The sequence below is a fragment of the Osmerus eperlanus genome, chromosome 16 (genome assembly GCF_963692335.1).
Source record: "Osmerus eperlanus chromosome 16, fOsmEpe2.1, whole genome shotgun sequence".
Classification (NCBI taxonomy): domain Eukaryota; kingdom Metazoa; phylum Chordata; class Actinopteri; order Osmeriformes; family Osmeridae; genus Osmerus; species Osmerus eperlanus.
Genome location: NC_085033.1, coordinates 989,008 through 1,008,098, shown reverse-complemented (window position 1 = coordinate 1,008,098; position 19,091 = coordinate 989,008). Strand labels below are relative to the sequence as shown.

The 19,091-nt window shown below is 40.3% G+C and overlaps 1 protein-coding gene across 3 annotated transcripts in view; it reads left to right on the top strand.

The window, feature by feature from the left end:
* LOC134037150 (dipeptidyl aminopeptidase-like protein 6) overlaps nt 1–18,707 on the top strand; it is a 128,955-nt gene extending 110,248 nt beyond the window's left edge. For all 3 annotated transcript variants that reach the window (XM_062482503.1, XM_062482501.1, XM_062482502.1), the window contains exons 8-26: nt 194–314; nt 12,303–12,457; nt 12,590–12,687; nt 12,882–13,008; nt 13,156–13,194; nt 13,540–13,647; nt 13,883–13,974; nt 14,220–14,267; nt 14,390–14,502; nt 15,212–15,259; nt 15,480–15,578; nt 15,662–15,731; nt 15,816–16,010; nt 16,135–16,189; nt 16,276–16,375; nt 16,511–16,569; nt 16,691–16,763; nt 16,875–16,948; nt 17,063–18,707. In XM_062482503.1, the coding sequence (XP_062338487.1) occupies nt 194–314; nt 12,303–12,457; nt 12,590–12,687; nt 12,882–13,008; nt 13,156–13,194; nt 13,540–13,647; nt 13,883–13,974; nt 14,220–14,267; nt 14,390–14,502; nt 15,212–15,259; nt 15,480–15,578; nt 15,662–15,731; nt 15,816–16,010; nt 16,135–16,189; nt 16,276–16,375; nt 16,511–16,569; nt 16,691–16,763; nt 16,875–16,948; nt 17,063–17,209 (1,821 nt within the window). In that variant the 3' untranslated portion in view covers nt 17,210–18,707. The remainder of the gene's footprint in view (nt 1–193; nt 315–12,302; nt 12,458–12,589; nt 12,688–12,881; nt 13,009–13,155; nt 13,195–13,539; nt 13,648–13,882; nt 13,975–14,219; nt 14,268–14,389; nt 14,503–15,211; nt 15,260–15,479; nt 15,579–15,661; nt 15,732–15,815; nt 16,011–16,134; nt 16,190–16,275; nt 16,376–16,510; nt 16,570–16,690; nt 16,764–16,874; nt 16,949–17,062) is intronic.
* The last annotated feature ends 384 nt before the right edge of the window (nt 18,708–19,091 follow it).

The window sequence follows — 19,091 nt, the reverse complement described above, 5'->3', positions numbered from 1 at the left end:
TTTTTGGACTGAGTGAATGTAACATTGTTATAATTACCTGGGTAAGGTACAAAAAGGTCATTGTCCAATTACATGTTCTGTTTGCACCTTTAAACCCCAAAAGAAGAAAAGCTAACACTGGAAACCCACACTGACAATTTGTCTTTATCCATCAGAAGCTGTAATCACTGTGACCCATTGTGTCTCCACACAGAGTTTCATCTTTGAGAACAACATTTACTACCGAGCTACAGTGGAGAGTCGCACCATCCGCTTGGTGTCCACGGGGAAGGAGGGGCTCATCTTCAACGGCCTGGCTGACTGGCTCTACGAGGGTAGGAGGACTGCAGACACTGCTCCCAGATAACCCATTATACTACAAATCCCAACAGGATGCATCTAAATGCATTTCCTGTAGAACATGTCTATGAAGCATTTATTCTAAATATAAAAGCTTCCAGATTCTTGTACTACTAGGGAGAAGGTTAAATTCAAACATACGTACAGTTGGAATGCGATGTCTTCAAAACAGTAGAGAGAAAGCATAAAACTTAATGTCCTGTCTAAACTTCAAAGGATGGACAAAAGATTACCCCTGTTGTGCTCTGACATTTATAACCCTGTTATCAGAGGTCCCAAGTATTGGTAGCATTCTGTAAAATTATTAAATTCCAAAAGTATTCATCTGTACACATGTCAGTGCTCACACATCCCTCAGTTCTCTATGCTTGTCATTGTGTTCATTCATTTGTCCCCACATCACTGCTATCTTATACTGTTTGCCATCATTCTTATCATTTGCTGATATTTCTTGTGTAGGAAAAAGAACAACAAACTAAAACAAACTGCTGAAATGATTATTGTGTACTGCACTGTGTTTCTGAGAAAGTTTGTAGAGTTTGTCTGTGTACCAGGAAGAAGAAAGGGTGCTTTCTTGGATTAGCTTGAATGTTATTAGAGGTTGTATAATTGAAAATCCTTTGATGTCATACTTACATAACTGGCTGCGGGGTGTGTAGTGTCAAGGTAGTGAGATATTCTGGATGAAGTCTGACAGTCAACCACCTGCCAAACAGACAGTCAATTTGAATTCATGGAGGCTGTGAGTCTGTCACTCTTCACAACTCTCTAATTCTCCCAACCACAATGCAATGGACGCCTCAATCCAGTTATGAGAGGATTACAACAGCACCAAACTTCAAATATCAGAGTTTGTCAGGTAGTTGATTCACGATTTGGGCCGTGCAATGCAGAATAGCAAACCATTGAGCTTTAATATACAGACATATTTTATCATTTAGGATTACTGTTAAGCATCTAATTAAACCAGCCAAAATATGTGATATTTCTTCATGAATAGCCAAATGGGGGATTACATATCTGATAAGGAGAGTTATTAGTTTAGCCACTTTTAATCCTGGTACTGAATCAGTTGATTGTTCAAGTAGACAGTGGACAACTTGTGTGACTTCAGGCTACTAGTATACTCAAGCTCCTCTCTCTGGGTTCTCTCTTTGTAGCCCTCTTTTTTCTCTTTGCTTTCTATATAATTTTTGTCACATTGTTCTTCTTTATGTTAACCTCTTCATAAGGCTCTCTCTATCAGTCTCTCTTCATTCTTTCTGTCTCTCATTCTTTCTCTTTCTCATCTGATAGGTGGAAGAGTCAAGTAGGTTCCTGCTAGACACCTGTGGTTGGAATGCAGAGCAGGGAGAGGCTATCCACACAACAATAACAGAAAATGAACATCTCTCCACAACGCCCACACCAACACTGATTTATCATTGCAGACAGTCTGTGTCTCCATTGGAAGAGTTATTTAACAGGATAGAGAGGGTTTTTCCATGGTGGCTTCTAGATGCGTGTGATTCAGCCATGCTAGTTTTGATGACTTTTCATGATTCAGTATTTCTGTATTTGTTTTCCATGAGCGATGTGCCAGTAGTGCTTACACCTGGTAATTGGTGTCAGATTATGCCTGAGGCTTGTCTATACGGGTATAGAGTTTTTCGTCCAAATCAGGATTTTGTGTATGTGTGTGTGTGTGTTCTGAGCATTGATACTGTTTTGGCTCTAAATCTTGACAAATGACAAATATGAATTTGTCACATGGCCATGCTGTACCCAGCCTGCCTACTCACATTCTGTTAGGTAGGTGGTCTTCATCACCACCACTGTCGTCATCTTCGTCATGACACATTCCTTTAGTCATCAATTCAGATTCCGATAACCCACTCCTCCAGTGGTAATGGATGCTCAAGTCCCAGATTAGTGACTGTGGTTACCAATGCATCCTCAAGGAGATGGTCTCTCAAAGGGGTCTACTGCCACCTGCTGGACATAAGAAGAGACTACTTTTAATAGATAGTGTCAGTTTAAACATAATCAATGTTATTGGTATCCTTTATTAAAAAATATCCTTTCAAAACAGTGTATTTGAACCAGACACAATGCTCTTGAAATGCTCTACTTCTGAAAACCTTTTTCATAAGCTTCATCATCGTCTAGCATTGTTTCAGTGACCTCTGGCTCGTTCTTCATGACTGATGAATGTTGAACTGCAATGTTAACTGATCTGCCTCACCGCTTCTTCAATTCCCCTGAACATATTTCAAACTGTCACAATTAAATATGAGGAATGACTCTCTCCCCTCCAGTGACTGTACTTTAGCTGGGTTGCAATAAATCAGACTAAAGTTTTCATCAGGGCCCAGTTGTTCAGAAGTAATCTGATCGGATTTCGGCTAGCAGATTGTATCAAGAATTAGAAAATGGGTTGGATTTGGCATGTTTTCCAACTAAATCAATCATGCCCAAGGCCTATAAAACCTATGTTACTAGACCAAAGAGGTGGAATCATGGACTCAAATGGAACTGCTGAAGTGCCATTATTACGTTTTTTGTCTACAGAAGTTGGAGGAATCTGGGTTGAAATCACACCGAATGTAAATTCCACGGGGTCTATGAATTTTGTTAAATTTAAATCTGAATCTGAACTCTGAAGCAACAAAAAACACACAATTGGCAACAGGCCCTTTAAGAGAGATGATTACACAGATGTGGCTCTTGACATTATTGGAGGTGAAAACTTGCAAGCTCTGCATGGGAAGTAGTAGGGAATGGTGGGCTAAAGATTGTAGAGGAAAGTGAGTGAGTTCCTCCTAATGCTGAGGAAATGGCTCGATTTGTTGTACTTTGTTTTCCACTGCAGAATAGTACCGCCACAATGTGACTGGCTGTCATAGCGGTCAGATGAGGGGTCTTACTGTTTAAAATACATTGCAAATAGAAGGGAGTGTTTGTATTGTTTTTATTGTGCTGTTTTCTGTCTCTTCAAATCCAAACATTTAAGTGACTGTAAGGGCCAAATTACAGGTAAAAGATTTTGTGTTGATATTTCTGTTTAAAAAATATATAATTGTGTTACTTATATATATATTATATAATTTCATATAGTGTGTCAGGTGGCTGAGCGGTTAGGGAATCGGGCTAGTAATCTGAAGGTTGCCAGTTTGACGTTGTGTCCTTGGGCAAGGCACTTCACCCTACTTGCCTCAGGGGGAATGTACCTGTACTTACTGTAAGTCGCTCTGGATAAGAGCGCCTGCTAAATGACTGATGATTAAATGTAAAATGACTAAATATAAGAATAGTAAGTAAGTAAGTAAGACTTTATATAGCACATTTCATACAAGAATTGTAGCTCAAGGTGCTTTACATAAAATCAATAGAAACAAATATAGCTGCAAGCAGCGATGCGGGTTCCTCCGCAAAATGGCAAAATATTATAAACATGTACACTGTAGAAGATCGAGACTTGGACAACAAGAGAGCAAAACTACTTCATGTTTGGCCAACAATAATAGGCTGAACGGGGATTTGAACTCATGAGCATAAGGTTACTAGTCAGTCTCTCTAGCCTCTCTGCTACACACCAACTGCTGAGATTTTATGATTAGTAAGGGCTGATTATTAACTTTTTATAGGATACTGAAACTCTTCTTGAGTTGATCTCCTTCCAGACTTTAAGTCAATGCACAACAAACAATAGTCATGTGGGCAACTGGGCTAGGGCAGCACTCATATTCAGCTCCTTGCGAGAATAGCCTGTGACAGTACAGCAGCCGACTCTCTGGTCCCATTAAACTACACAACATGCACAATCAGGGTGACCAACAAGATTATATTAACTAACAAACAATAACATTACAAACATCTAACTGAACGAACACAACAACTGAAATCCCTTGCACGGCTGTTGTAACCAACTATTTTCCACAAGTCTTTGCGTTTTTTGATATGCCGCACTGCATGCTGGGTACCCAAGGGTGCTGACGCTGATTATCTAGCTGTGCTCCGACTGCGTGATATGAGTATTAGTTTTTGGTCAGCTTTGGGACAAAGGTTAAGAAACGGTTGACATTTCAAGGTGAAATTGCGCATGGTATTTCAGAATTATGTCTGCCTGTTTAACTAAACAAGTAATCAAAATTATGACAGGCCAAAAGACTGTGCCTCGAAACGAACCTGTGGCCTTATGCTTTGCAGTACAACGCTTCAACCCATTGAGCTACCCGCAAGGCTGAGAAATTCTGATCAGTTTCTGTCCCCCGAAAAAAAGATGTATATCCTGTAGCATGGCTTGTTCGATTCGGCCAAAGCTTAAACAGCTGTAATTCAATGATATTTTGACATATCAAGGTGAAATTGCGCATGGTACTTTAGAATGATGTCATCCTGTTTAACTAAACATGTATTCAAATTAAGATAGACTCAGTGTTGCTGGATTTGAACCTACGACCTTGTACTTTGCAGGTCACCGTTCCAGCTCGTTGAGCTATTCTCAGTGTTGAGTATTGGCATGTTCAGTTACTCTACAAAAAAAGCTGTTTCTCCAATGGCGAGCATTGTCAGATTTGGTCCAAGTTCAAACAGCTGTAATTCAGTCATATTTTGACATATCAAGGTGAAATTGTTTATGGTACTTCATGGGCGTGTCACCTTAAAGCCTATTAGGTTTGAAAACCCATCATTCAAAATGAACTTTGATTTAGTGACACAAACATATTGAGGTAATGTGGAAATTTACATAAATACACCCCTTTCAGCTATTTAGTATTTTATTCAATTGCTATAAATAACGTTTTTAAATACGTCAATGATACATATCTGTACAAAATCTCAAGTTAATCAGATCTTTGGTTCAAGAGAAGAGGAATTTTGAAGTTTTTCCCAAATTATCGCTCTACAGGAAAATCGATCAGGCGGACCTTATGGGTCCTTGAGGCTTTTTTGTTCGCCATGAGAAATAAGGCATGCACACCGAGTTTCAGCAGAATTTGAGCAATGGGGTGGAAATGCTATCACTTTGAAAATCGGACATTTGGGCGTCGCCTGTGGCGCCCCCTATGATCTGATGTGGGCCAGTCTGTGTTTGGGCCGTAGTTGTGGCATGTTGTATCAATATGACAAATTTCAAAACTTTTTACCAATGTGTTCATGAGATAAATTACTAGAATAATAATAATAAATATAGCTGCAAGCAGCGATGCGGGTTCCTCCGCAAAATGGCAAAATATTATAAACATGTACACTGTAGAAGATCGAGACTTGGACAACAAGAGAGCAAAACTACTTCATGTTTGGCCAACAATAATAGGCTGAACGGGGATTTGAACTCAGGAGCATAAGGTTACTAGTCAGTCTCTCTAGCCTCTCTGCTACACACCAACTGCTGAGATTTTATGATTAGTAAGGGCTGAGTATTAACTTTTTAGAGAATACTGAAACTCTTCTTGAGTTGATCTCTTTCCAGACTCTTAGTCAATGCACAGCAAACAATAGTCATGTGGGCAACTGGGCTAGGGCAGCGCTCATATTCAGCTCCTTGCGAGAATAGCCTGTGACAGTACAGCAGCCGACTCTCTGGTCCCATTAAACTACACAACCTGCACAATCAGGGTGACCAACAAGATTATATTAACTAACAAACAATAACATTACAAACATCTAACTGAACGAACACAACAACTGAAATCCCTTGCATGGCTGTTGTAACCAACTATTTTCCACAAGTCTTTGCGTTTTTTGATATGCCGCACTGCATGCTGGGTACCCAAGGGTGCTGACGCTGATTATCTAGCTGTGCTCCGACTGCGTGATATGAGTATTAGTTTTTGGTCAGCTTTGGGACAAAGGTTAAGAAACGGTTGACATTTCAAGGTGAAATTGCGCATGGTATTTCAGAATGATGTCTGCCTGTTTAACTAAACAAGTAATCAAAATTATGACAGGCCAATAGACTGTGCCTGGATACGAACCTGTGATCTTGCACTTTGTAGGACACCGTTTCAACCCATTGAGCTACCCTCAAGGCTGAGTATACGTGGTCAGTTACTGTACAAAAAACGGAAGCCGTTTCTCCTGAAGCACGGATTGTTCGATTTGGCCAAAGTTTAAACAGCTGTAATTCAATGATCTTTTGACATATCAAGGTGAAATTGCGCATGGTACTTCAGAACGATGTCATCCTGTTTAACTAAACAGATATTTAAATTTAAGACAGGATCAAACACTGTGGCTGGATTCAAACCTACGACCTTATACTTTGCAGGTCACCGTCCCAGCCCATTGAGCTATTCTCAGTGTTAAATATTGTCATGTTCAGTTACTGTATGAAAAAGTAAGCTGTTTCTCCTGTGGTAAGCGTTGTTAGATTCAGCCAAGGTTGAAACAGCTCTAATTCAATCATATTTTGACATATCAAGGTGAAACTTTGCATGGTACTTCAGAGGCATGTCACCTTAAAGCTTATTAGGTTTGAACCATCCTTCAAAAATACATTTGATTTAGTGACACAAACATATTGAGGCAATGTGGACATTTACATAAATACACCCATTTCAGCCATTTTGTACTTGATTCAATTGCCTTAAGTAACGTTTTTAAATACGTCAATGATACATATCTGTACCAAATTTCAAGTCAATTTCACCTTTTGTTCAAGAGAAGAGGAATTTTGAAGGTTTTCCCAAATTATCACAGTACAGGAAAATCCATCATGGCGGACCTTATGGGTCCTTGAGGCTTTTTTGTTCCTCATGAAAAATGAGGCATGCACACCAAGTTTCAGAAGAATTGGAGCAATGGGGTGGAAATGCCATCACTTTGAAAATCGGACTTTTGGGCGTGGCCTGTGGCGCCCCCTATGGTCCGATGTGGCCCATATTTGGTGTGGGGGTACCCACTTGGATGTAGTATCAATGTGCCAAATTAGAAAATTTATGACTAGGGACTTTTTGAGATATTGGGGCGCAAGGAGAAGAAAAATAATAATAAGAATACCAACAATAACAATAGGTTCCCTCCTACCGGAGGAACCTAAATATAGCTGCAAGCAGCGATGCAGGTTCCTCCGCAAAATGGCAAAATATTATAAACATGTACACTGTAGAAGATCGAGACTTGGACAACAAGAGAGCAAAACTACTTCATGTTTGGCCAACAATAATAGGCTGAACGGGGATTTGAACTCAGGAGCATAAGGTTACTAGTCAGTCTCTCTAGCCTCTCTGCTACACACCAACTGCTGAGATTTTATGATTAGTAAGGGCTGAGTATTAACTTTTTAGAGGATACTGAAACTCTTCTTGAGTTGATCTCTTTCCAGACTCTTAGTCAATGCACAACAAACAATAGTCATGTGGGCAACTGGACTAGGGCAGCGCTCATATTCAGCTCCTTGCGAGAATAGCCTGTGACAGTACAGCAGCCGACTCTCTGGTCCCATTAAACTACACAACCTGCACAATCAGGGTGACCAACAAGATTATATTAACTAACAAACAATAACATTACAAACATCTAACTGAACGAACACAACAACTGAAATCCCTTGCATGGCTGTTGTAACCAACTATTTTCCACAAGTCTTTGCGTTTTTTGATATGCCGCACTGCATGCTGGGTACCCAAGGGTGCTGACGCTGATTATCTAGCTGTGCTCCGACTGCGTGATATGAGTATTAGTTTTTGGTCAGCTTTGGGACAAAGGTTAAGAAACGGTTGACATTTCAAGGTGAAATTGCGCATGGTATTTCAGAATGATGTCTGCCTGTTTAACTAAACAAGTAATCAAAATTATGACAGGCCAATAGACTGTGCCTGGATACGAACCCGTGATCTTGCACTTTGTAGGACACCGTTTCAACCCATTGAGCTACCCTCAAGGCTGAGTATACGTGGTCAGTTACTGTACAAAAAACGGAAGCCGTTTCTCCTGAAGCACGGATTGTTCGATTTGGCCAAAGTTTAAACAGCTGTAATTCAATGATCTTTTGACATATCAAAGTGAAATTGCGCATGGTACTTCAGAACGATGTCATCCTGTTTAACTAAACAGATATTTAAATTTAAGACAGGATCAAACACTGTGGCTGGATTCAAACCTACGACCTTATACTTTGCAGGTCACGGTCCCAGCCCATTGAGCTATTCTCAGTGTTAAATATTGTCATGTTCAGTTACTGTATGAAAAAGTAAGCTGTTTCTCCTGTGGTAAGCGTTGTTAGATTCAGCCAAGGTTGAAACAGCTCTAATTCAATCATATTTTGACATATCAAGGTGAAACTTTGCATGGTACTTCAGAGGCATGTCACCTTAAAGCTTATTAGGTTTGAACCATCCTTCAAAAATACATTTGATTTAGTGACACAAACATATTGAGGCAATGTGGACATTTACATAAATACACCCATTTCAGCCATTTTGTACTTGATTCAATTGCCTTAAGTAACGTTTTTAAATACGTCAATGATACATATCTGTACCAAATTTCAAGTCAATTTCACCTTTGGTTCAAGAGAAGAGGAATTTTGAAGGTTTTCCCAAATTATCACAGTACAGGAAAATCCATCATGGCGGACCTTATGGGTCCTTGAGGCTTTTTTGTTCCTCATGAAAAATGAGGCATGCACACCAAGTTTCAGAAGAATTGGAGCAATGGGGTGGAAATGCCATCACTTTGAAAATCTGACTTTTGGGCGTGGCCTGTGGCGCCCCCTATAGTCCGATGTGGCCCATATTTGGTGTGGGGGTACCCACTTGGATGTAGTATCAATGTGCCAAATTAGAAAATTTATGACTAGGGACTTTTTGAGATATTGGGGCGCAAGGAGAAGAAAATTAATAATAAATATAGCTGCAAGCAGCGATGCGGGTTCCTCCGCAAAATGGCAAAATATTATGTACACTGCAGAAGATCGAGAGTTGGACAACAAGGGAGCAAAACTACTTCATGTTTGGCCAACAACAGGCTGAATGGGGATTTGAACTCATGAGCATAAGGTCACAAGTCAGTCTCTCTATCCTCTCTGCTACACACCAACTGTTGAGATTGTATGAATAGAAAGGGCAGAGTATTAGCTTTGGTCAGCTTTTGGACAAAGGTTAAGAAACGGTTGACATTTCAAGGTGAAATTGCATGAAATTGTGCATCGTATTTCATAATGATGTCATCCTGTTTAACTAAACAGACAATCAAAATTATGACAGGCCAAAAGATAATGGCTGGATTCCAACCAACTACCTTATACTTTACAGGTCCAATTACTTTTGGTCCCTTAAAAAGGGGGGGGGGGCACATATAAAATGTATTGTAATTCCTACACCGTTCACCTGATTTGGATGTAAATACCCTGAAATTAAAGCTGAAAGTCTGCACTTAAAGCACATCTTGATTGTTTCATTTCAAATCCATTGTGGTGGTATACAGAGCCAAAATGATGAAAATTGTGTCAATGTCCAAATATTTATGGACCTAACTTTATGTTGACATAACAAGGTGAAATTGTTTGTGGTACTTCAGAAAGATGTCATCCTGTTGAACTAAACAGATAATCAAAATTATGACAGGCCAAAAGACTATGGCTGGATTCCAACCTATGACCTTATACTTATCATGTCACCATCCCAGCCCATTGAGCTATTCTCAGTGTTGAATATTGTCATGTTCAGTTACTGTGTAAAAAAGTAAGCTGTTTCTCCTGTGGTAAGCGTTGTTAGATTCAGCCTAAGTTGAAACTGCTTGTACATTTCCTATAAAAACGGGACAACGGGATGACTGGGTTGCTGCTGTAAAGAATAACTTTCTCATCGTTTTTTTAAACAGGTTGTTTGGAGTGCCATAACTTGTCATGGAAGGGAATTTTAAATCATGCCTAGCATCAGTGGGAATGTGTCCTGGCTTAAGTTACTGAAATGAATTTGTGCAACAGGCAAGGGATCCACCTGAACAGAGTTATCTCTACCATGCGTAGACTACAAGTAGCTAGCTACTGTGGTGAACCTGGCTTGTTTTGCAGTGGTTTACACAGTCTCGCTTAACAGATGATCAGAGTGTTGTGATGGGCTCAAATAAACACACATTGCTATGTTTTTACAACCGGAGGATTGATCGGAAGACTAGAAACCGTTTGGTCAGAATAAAAAATTAAAAACGATGCCTCTGACTGGTATTGAACCTTGATTACCAGCACAACATCTCAGCCAATTGAGCCATTCCCAGGCATGGAATACACAAAGTTCAATAACTGGATAATTAAAAAAAGCTGTTTCTCCAATGGCGAGCATTGTCAGATTTGGTCCAAGTTCAAACAGCTGTAATTCAGTCATATTTTGACATATCAAGGTGAAACTTTGCATGGTACTTCAGAGGCATGTCACCTTAAAGCTTATTAGGTTTGAACCATCCTTCAAAAATACATTTGATTTAGTGACACAAACATATTGAGGCAATGTGGACATTTACATAAATACACCCATTTCAGCCATTTTGTACTTGATTCAATTGCCTTAAGTAACGTTTTTAAATACGTCAATGATACATATCTGTACCAAATTTCAAGTGAATTTCACCTTTGGTTCAAGAGAAGAGGAATTTTGAAGGTTTTCCCAAATTATCACAGTACAGGAAAATCCATCATGGCGGACCTTATGGGTCCTTGAGGCTTTTTTGTTCCTCATGAAAAATGAGGCATGCCCACCACGTTTCAGAAGAATTGGAGCAATGGGGTGGAAATGCCATCAGTATCAATGTGCCAAATTAGAAAATTTATGACTAGGGACTTTTTGAGATATTGGGGCGCAAGGAGAAGAAAAATAATAATAAGAATACCAACAATAACAATAGGTTCCCTCCTACCGGAGGAACCTAATAATACCAACAAACACAATAGGGTCCTCTTAACGGAGGAACCCTAATAATACAAGTGATAAAAGTTATAATTAAAATAGCAAATTATAAAAACAATAATATAACTAATAAAAGTAGTAAAACCCTTCTGAGATAAAATTACTTAAATGCTTCGGTAAAAAGGTAGGTTTTAAGCTGTCTTTTAAAAATGTCTAGCGTATTTGCTTCCCTAATATTTATGGGTAATTTGTTCCATAGTTTTGGGGCATAATTGACAAAGGCCGAATCACCAATCTTCTTATGACTGCTTCTGGAATTGCTAGTGGAATTAAGGTTACGTTATATATATATGCTAAGTATGTATTGGTTGTTGTAGATCTTTTACTGCACGTGCCAGAAGGTCCTGAAAGGTGTGTGTGATTGGAGTTTTAGACACGTGCGCAGATTGGAAGCATACAGCTTTTTGACTGTCATCTTTGCAAGCCCATTATCTTTCTTTTGTTATCCACAAACTTGTGATTCTGTTCCTGTGAGGTTGATGAGACCAACTGAAAATAAAAATACATTAATTGTCATCCAGGTTTTGGTTTTCTTGAGTAGCATGGCACGACCGACGTGGAGAATGCTAGAAGTTTACAGAGATTAGGCCATGAGTCAGAACCTTTTACTTTGCCCAAGTGTAGTGGCATAATTAACAACAAAACTCTGACATTGTTGCCACTACAGTGACCCCACTATTCTACCTGTTGTACATTGTTATATGTAATCCAAGTTTGAGCACTGGTAATCTAGATTTGGTCATCTTGAATAGTTTATTTCTGGATCAAGGGGATCCAATTCTATGTTGCTTTGAAAAACCAGCACAAAAGTAAAATGTTGTACCAGATCCTGGATAGCAAAACATGGGATTTCCAAATTCAGATCAATTTTTTTTTGAAACACTGGGCCCTGCTTACAAATTGTCCTTTAGGTGAAGTTCCCTAGACCCAATAACTAACCGACAAGTCAAGGACACTTGCATTATGAAACCAATTTTGTTTAGTGTCGTACTGAAAGTAGTTCTGCTTCATATTTGTTTTGTTTTGTTCTATTTGCTTGTTTCAATTAGCTTGTTATTTCTCTTTTCTTTGCAGAAGAAATATTTCAGACCAACGTTGCCCATTGGTGGTCACCAGATGGCCTAAGACTGGCCTACACTACCATCAACGACTCCCTGGTGCCCAAAATGGAGGTGCCAATGTTCACTGGAGCCGCCTACCCCACAGCACAGGAATACCATTACCCCAAGGTTCGTCGTGGCATGTACAGTGGCGGAGCCACTGTGACCACTCCACTGTCGTAGAGTGGTCAAATGGCTAAATAATGATCGTGATAGCCATTGATAAGTGTTTGTATGTTCTGTGCTGGCATGCCCCTGAAGGCTGGGGAGGAAAACCCTGTAGTGCTGCTGTTCGTAGCCAGTCTGAACGGCCCAGTGCACACAGTGGAGATGAAGAAACCAGATGACCCCCGCATAGGGTGAGTCTCCCTTCTCCATCTATCAAAAGTTACAGAGACCAACATCTACGGATGCCTCTGATGGAAGGCCTTTGTTGTGTTGTGTGTTTACACATAGAATAGAATTGCAAAGTCAGACTAAATGTAATTATATTGTTGCTTTATAAGGTTAAAGAATTTGATAGTTGTAATTGTGATGCATTTGTGGTTTTCAGGAGGGAATATTACATTACCATGGTGAAGTGGGCCACCAGCACCAAGCTGGCAGTCAACTGGCTGAACAGAGGTCAGAACAATTCCATTCTCACCCTGTGTGAAGCTACCACGGGAGTCTGCATTAAGGTGCAAACACACACACTATCTCAGACTTGATTTTACAACTGCATTTTAAACCATGCTACAAATTCTAAAACACATTGAGCAAAAACAACACTTTGCTCTAACACATTCTTTCCATGTATGAAACCAAATGAAACCTGTACTTTTCAGAAACACGAGGATGAGAGTCAGAGTTGGCTTCACAGACAGGTAAGTGAGAAGTGTTTTATCCCAGATCAATACTAAAGATATTGACACTCCTACAAATCACATTTGACAAAAGGTTAGAATGTCAGTCTATAAAGCCCAGAGTCTGTGACTACCTAATTAGAATTCCTGCAATTCCTTAAAATTTCCTTTTGGTTGTGGCCTCAGGAGCACAAACTAATAGATGAAACTCCTACAGCCACATGCCTGTGATTGTACAATGTCCTGCTAGTAGTTACATTCTGGCTCTTAAGATTTGGCAAAAACAATCTCACAATGTTAAATGGTTGTCCGTTGGGTCTTCAAAAGTAGAAACACCATCACACCTCCATTCACTCTGTATTGCAGAACGAAGCGCCACTCTTCTCTGAGGATGGGCTCAAGTTCTTCTTCACCAGAGCAATCCCTCAGGGTGGGAGGGGAAAGTTTTTCCACATCTCAATGTCCACCTCCAAGGTACGTTCTTCGAGTTCCTCTGAAACCATCATCCATAACTTGTCTCTGAATTCCATCTCCCTGGCCATGTCCTTCACCTCTGCAACCCACTGCAGCCCCCCATAGATACTCAGTTTTTGCTGAATCAGCTATCCATGTATGTGTATGTATGTCTAAGCAGTGTGGTGCAGAGCCGGAGGAGGTGAAACAATTGTGACTATTGTGGACACAATTGTGGTGTGTGGTTTTGTTCCAGCCCAACATCAGCACAGACACGCTGCAGTCGCTCACCTCTGGGGACTGGGATGTCACTCGCATCTTGGCATACAGCAAAGACAGGCATCTAGTGTAAGCCCCACCTTGGCCTCAAAACTCCACACTTACACAATGGTGCATAGCATTTGTCTACCTATCAGGGAAAAACGTTGTTTCCCACTTCTTCTTTTCACAGTTCCATACAGTTTTTTGTAGCAACAGGATTTTGACCTTACATTTAGTCATTTAGCACTTGTATGTTGTTGTTCAGTGAATAGCGTATACAACCTAGTGTTCTTTTGAATTCCAACACTTTGCAATCCTTGGATATTTTCCAGATACTTCCTGAGCACAGAGGATGATCCCAAACGGCGTCATCTATACAGGTGTTCATCAAGCATTCACACTGCAGTATGTCACTGCCTCACCCTCAATCTGGCCATTTATACGCTGGAAAGGGAAGATCTGCTGAACAATGTCATGATTTGGACTTTCTCCTTCTCTACAGTGCCGACACCATCGGCCCCTTCAATCGCCGCTGTGTGTCTTGTGAGTTCAAGTGTGGCTTTGTGGATGGAGCCTTCAGCCATGACATGAGATACTTCCTCCTCAACTGTAAAGGTGAAACTCCTGACCCTGACATCTCTACACGCATTCTCCAAACCCAGCTGCATTCGGATTCCAAAGACCTCTTTCTAACAGCAGGAAAGGCTCCTGGTAGAATGTTGCCAGCATGTTTCTGAGTGTGTTGGTGATGGTGAACAACTACAGGGCTGTTGGTCAAAGGCAATAGAAACTGCTCAGTAAGAGGATGCTATTAAGTTAGAGCTACTTCACTCTTCATTAGACAGGCAACTTCAGTCTGTCTGGCTAACCTGGCACAGAGTCCTGCAGAGTTTATGATTCTACACTTGTGTCTGGTATCTGCAAGCCAGAGCTGTAAAAAGGCAGAGGGCGGAGTGAGTGGGGTGTTTACTAGCCATGTTCTCATTTCCTCAGAGAACGTTCATCATTGTTATCTCGCTCTGTTCTCCTCCCTCCGCCCGTACCCGGCGCCATGGTTTCCATAGGAGCTGATTTGTTCAGAGGGCCCTTCTAGAGAGGACAATATGGCAATGGCTTTTTCATTCATTCAATTATTTCACTGAATTTCACTGTAGAGAGATGCAGGAAGATGTTGCCGGTTCACTGACTACATGTCTTAGAAAAATATACTATACTGGTCTATCACCCTATGTCAAGGGGATTTACCTCAGTGCTGAAACACCTGTTTGAAGCTGCTGTGTTTATGTCTCTCCATGGTCCTTGCTCTCCATGTTGTTGTGTCCAGGCCCGGACATACCAAGTGTGGCCGTTTACAGCACAGACGACAGAGAGAGTGAGTCTCCGAAAAGAGAAAATAATTACTGAAACCTTGCTCTAGAATTAAATCACCCAAGTGCACATATTCCAGAGTGGGAACTTACATTCTATTTCATGCTCTGTTGATGTATCCTGTACTTGGAAAAGTTATTTGGATGTGTGTAAACTATAGCCGCATTAATGCTAATTTGCTCATTTTAATTTGCTAATGATAATTTGTATTTGTTCCACTTCAGAATTGATTGACTTGGAGAATAATGACATTGTTAATAACACCTACTACAACATGCAGATGCCCAAAGTGGAGTATAAGGAAATTGTCATCGATGACTACAGTATGTATCTGCAATGTTCACGTTTGGAATTCCTTCTGAAGAACTTATTTATAGTTGTTTACGTGTCTCTGCCTGTTTCATAGCTCTTACAATGCAGATTCTGAAGCCTGCTGGGTTCACAGAAACAGCCCACTATCCTTTACTGCTACTAGTGTACGTATGACAGTGCACATACAAACACAAAAATGTACATAAAAGGTATTGCAAATTGGCATACAACCTGTGGTGTTTTTTCAGGGATGGTACACCAGGGGGACAGATGGTGACAGAGCAGTTTGGTGTGGACTGGGCCACGGTTCTGGTAAGCAGCTACAGCACAGTGGTGATCCGCTTCGACGGCCACGGCAGTGGCTTCCAGGGGACCAACCTGCTGCATAGGGTCCGCAGGAAGCTAGGGGTGCTGGAGGAAAGAGACCAGATGGAGGCACTTAGGTAACTAGTCACACACACATATTCATACACTCTAACATGAATACACATTCTTTTTATTAGTGGAAGTAAAAGATTGTCAATACTGTATCCTAACCAGGTGTTTCCTCCCTTAATTTAAATGTAGACTGATTTCTAAAGAAACGTACATTGACAATAGTCGCATAGGTGTTTTTGGACAGGTAAGTTATCATTTACTGTATCCATGGTCTCTTCAAAGCTTCATGTCACACCTAATTATCTTGCTAACTGTTGTCTCTATACCTAGGTGTACGGAGGATACTTAGCCACGTTGCTCTTAAGTTCAGAGGACTCGCTGCTGAAATGCGGAGTAGCTGTTTCACCCATAACAGATTTTGAATTATATGGTAAACCGTTATCTTTTCCGGTTCTGGTTCTCGCTGTGTGAGTAATATAATAGATATGATCTGAGAGAGGAGATATTCATCTGATCAAGACATTTTTGTTTTTGTTGTGTTCTGTTCATCCCTCCTGTCCTCCAGCCTCTGCATTCTCAGAACGATATCTTGGATCTCCGAAAACAGAGGCTCGAGTATACTCGGTAAAGGGCACATGCGTTTTGTTCATTTTGTACCCCGTGTCCTTAATCACTCAAAACAGTGTCCTCAAAAAGAGGCACTGAGTGTGTTTTTCAAAGTAGTTCTCTCTTTCCATTCTCTCAGATGGCTAGTTTGACCCACCGTGCTAGTCAGCTTATGGACAGACAGTACATGATTGTCCATTCAACAGCTGATGGTAAATATCTAATGCCTTCATCATTTATATTTGCAACCATTGTAAAAATACATTTGAACAGTTCTGTATTCATAGATGCCAACTCAATGTTTACCCCATTTCCATTTGCAGAAAAAGTTCATTTCCAGCACACAGCAAAGTTCATCAATCATTTAATCACCAAGAAGGCCAATTATTCTCTACAGGTTAGCCAGCAGCTCCATATGCTGTTTAATTTAGATCAATATATACTCAACTTTAATCCTTGAATGATATTAAGGATGTGTACATCCTCAATGTTTCTCCGGGCTTCCCCACAGATCTACCCAGACGAGGGACACTTCCTGCACAGCGACGGGGCGCAGCAGCACCTCAGCCAATCACTGGTCAACTTTTTTGAGGAGTGTTTCCGACTGCCCGAGCTGCCGATCGAGGAGAGGCAGGTAGAGGATGAAGATGATGGTTAAGCCAGCTGAGACCGTGGTGACATCACTCTGCCCAGCAACTACCGACAACACAATATGCAACAGATCATGCACACACACACACCTGACTTGCTGTATATGATTTATGCTGCTCTTAACAGCACAGTACCTGCATGCACCAAGTACCAGCTGGCATCTTCCCCTCTCTTCTTTCTTATCGTCAAGAAGCCTGGACTGAAATTTCTCTTTGCCATATTGTTGGCTATCAACAGGCAGCAGAGGTAAACCAAAAGTTTCATCTCCTTTTCTGAACCATTGATTGAAGCAGCAGCAGTGTCCACCACTCCACCATAATGGAAATGTGGCAGAGAACCATGACATCCACTGGACTCCCATAACCTCAGCTCAGATTCACATCCACAGCCCCCCTATGGACATCCAAGCTCATACATTAAACATGGGGCAGATGAAGGACACCGTGAGAGAAGCTAGTTTGTGGGATCATAACTGTAGACTTCCACCTACCCCTTGGGTATCTTCACATGAATTGTACCAGCCCCTGCTTCTGATGTTCAGCAGCACGCAGAACATACATTTCCCCTGATCCATAATGTTTATTCTTGTTTGTTCGGAATGTCTAACAGTTTAGTAGCATTGTTGTTTGAATTGAAAACCATTGTGTAATTGTCATTGATTTAAATTTATTGTTGAAATAACATTTAGTGGGTGGTCCATTCTTACCTGACCTTGCATTAAGTTGTATAATGTAATTTTTGTCACTGTGCCTTACTTGGGGTAAATATGTATGTGTCAGGGACTCATTTTAGGGAAACATATTGACCATAAAATATTTAATAACTGCTATTTCTCCAGTATGAAAAGGTAAATTGAAGTTCTTTCTCTCCATAAAACTGACAGATCATAAACAAACCCATTCTAAAACATGTAAGATATAATTATGTGATACTGATGAACTAACATGCCAATCCATACATTCCTATAATTCCCATTTCCTGTATGTGTATGAAGGGTAACATCGTAATAACAATCACACAGTGACCTTAATGTTATGTATGTTGCAAGTAAATAACAGATCATTGAGGCACATTTAATGTTAATGTTCCAATTTGGCTTGTCGGTGACAGTTTGAATTATTTGCGTCAAGTGTTAAATAGTTTGACTGTCCCCATGTCACTTATTTTAATATTGTAAGTGAAAGTTTCTATAGCTGATGTACAGAATGTATAAATCTTTCATTGTGAAAGTACTGTTTGTGCAACTTGTACATAAAGCATTTTGAAATTTATAAGCCCGAATAGTTTTTGAATTTATGAAAATGTCCAGTCTACTGTACCTAAATAGGCACTTTAACTTCACTTAAATAGAACTTATCTGCAGAGTAAAAATAAGAATTCTGACTGCTGTGCAACAAAGGTGTATAGGACCATAAAGCTATGCTGCGCCGCTGTTTTTAGTATGTGCATTGTGGAAGAAATACTATATGTGCATAATACAAAATGTTGGCCAGAGTTGGTTCCTACTTTGTTTCTATAACTGGTTTAACTTTTCTTGGAAGGCTTTCCAATAGACGTTGAAACATTTATCCGGCATTTTCTTCCATTCATTCACAGGGGCATTAGAGAGGATGGGCATTGATGTTGGGTAGACCTGGCATGCAGATGGTGTTATAATTAATACTAAATGTGTTTGATGGTGTTTAGTTCAAGGAGTGTGCAGGCCAGTCAAGTTTTTCCACACTGAACTCTACAAAATATTTCTGTATGAACTTCTCTTTGAGCAAGGGGGCAGTATTGAGCCATAAGTTAGTTTGAAGCACAGAATTGTCTAGAATACATGTTATGCTTTAGCAGTAATATTCCCACCAGTAGAACTAAGGGATCAAGCTGACAATTGGCAAAACCTG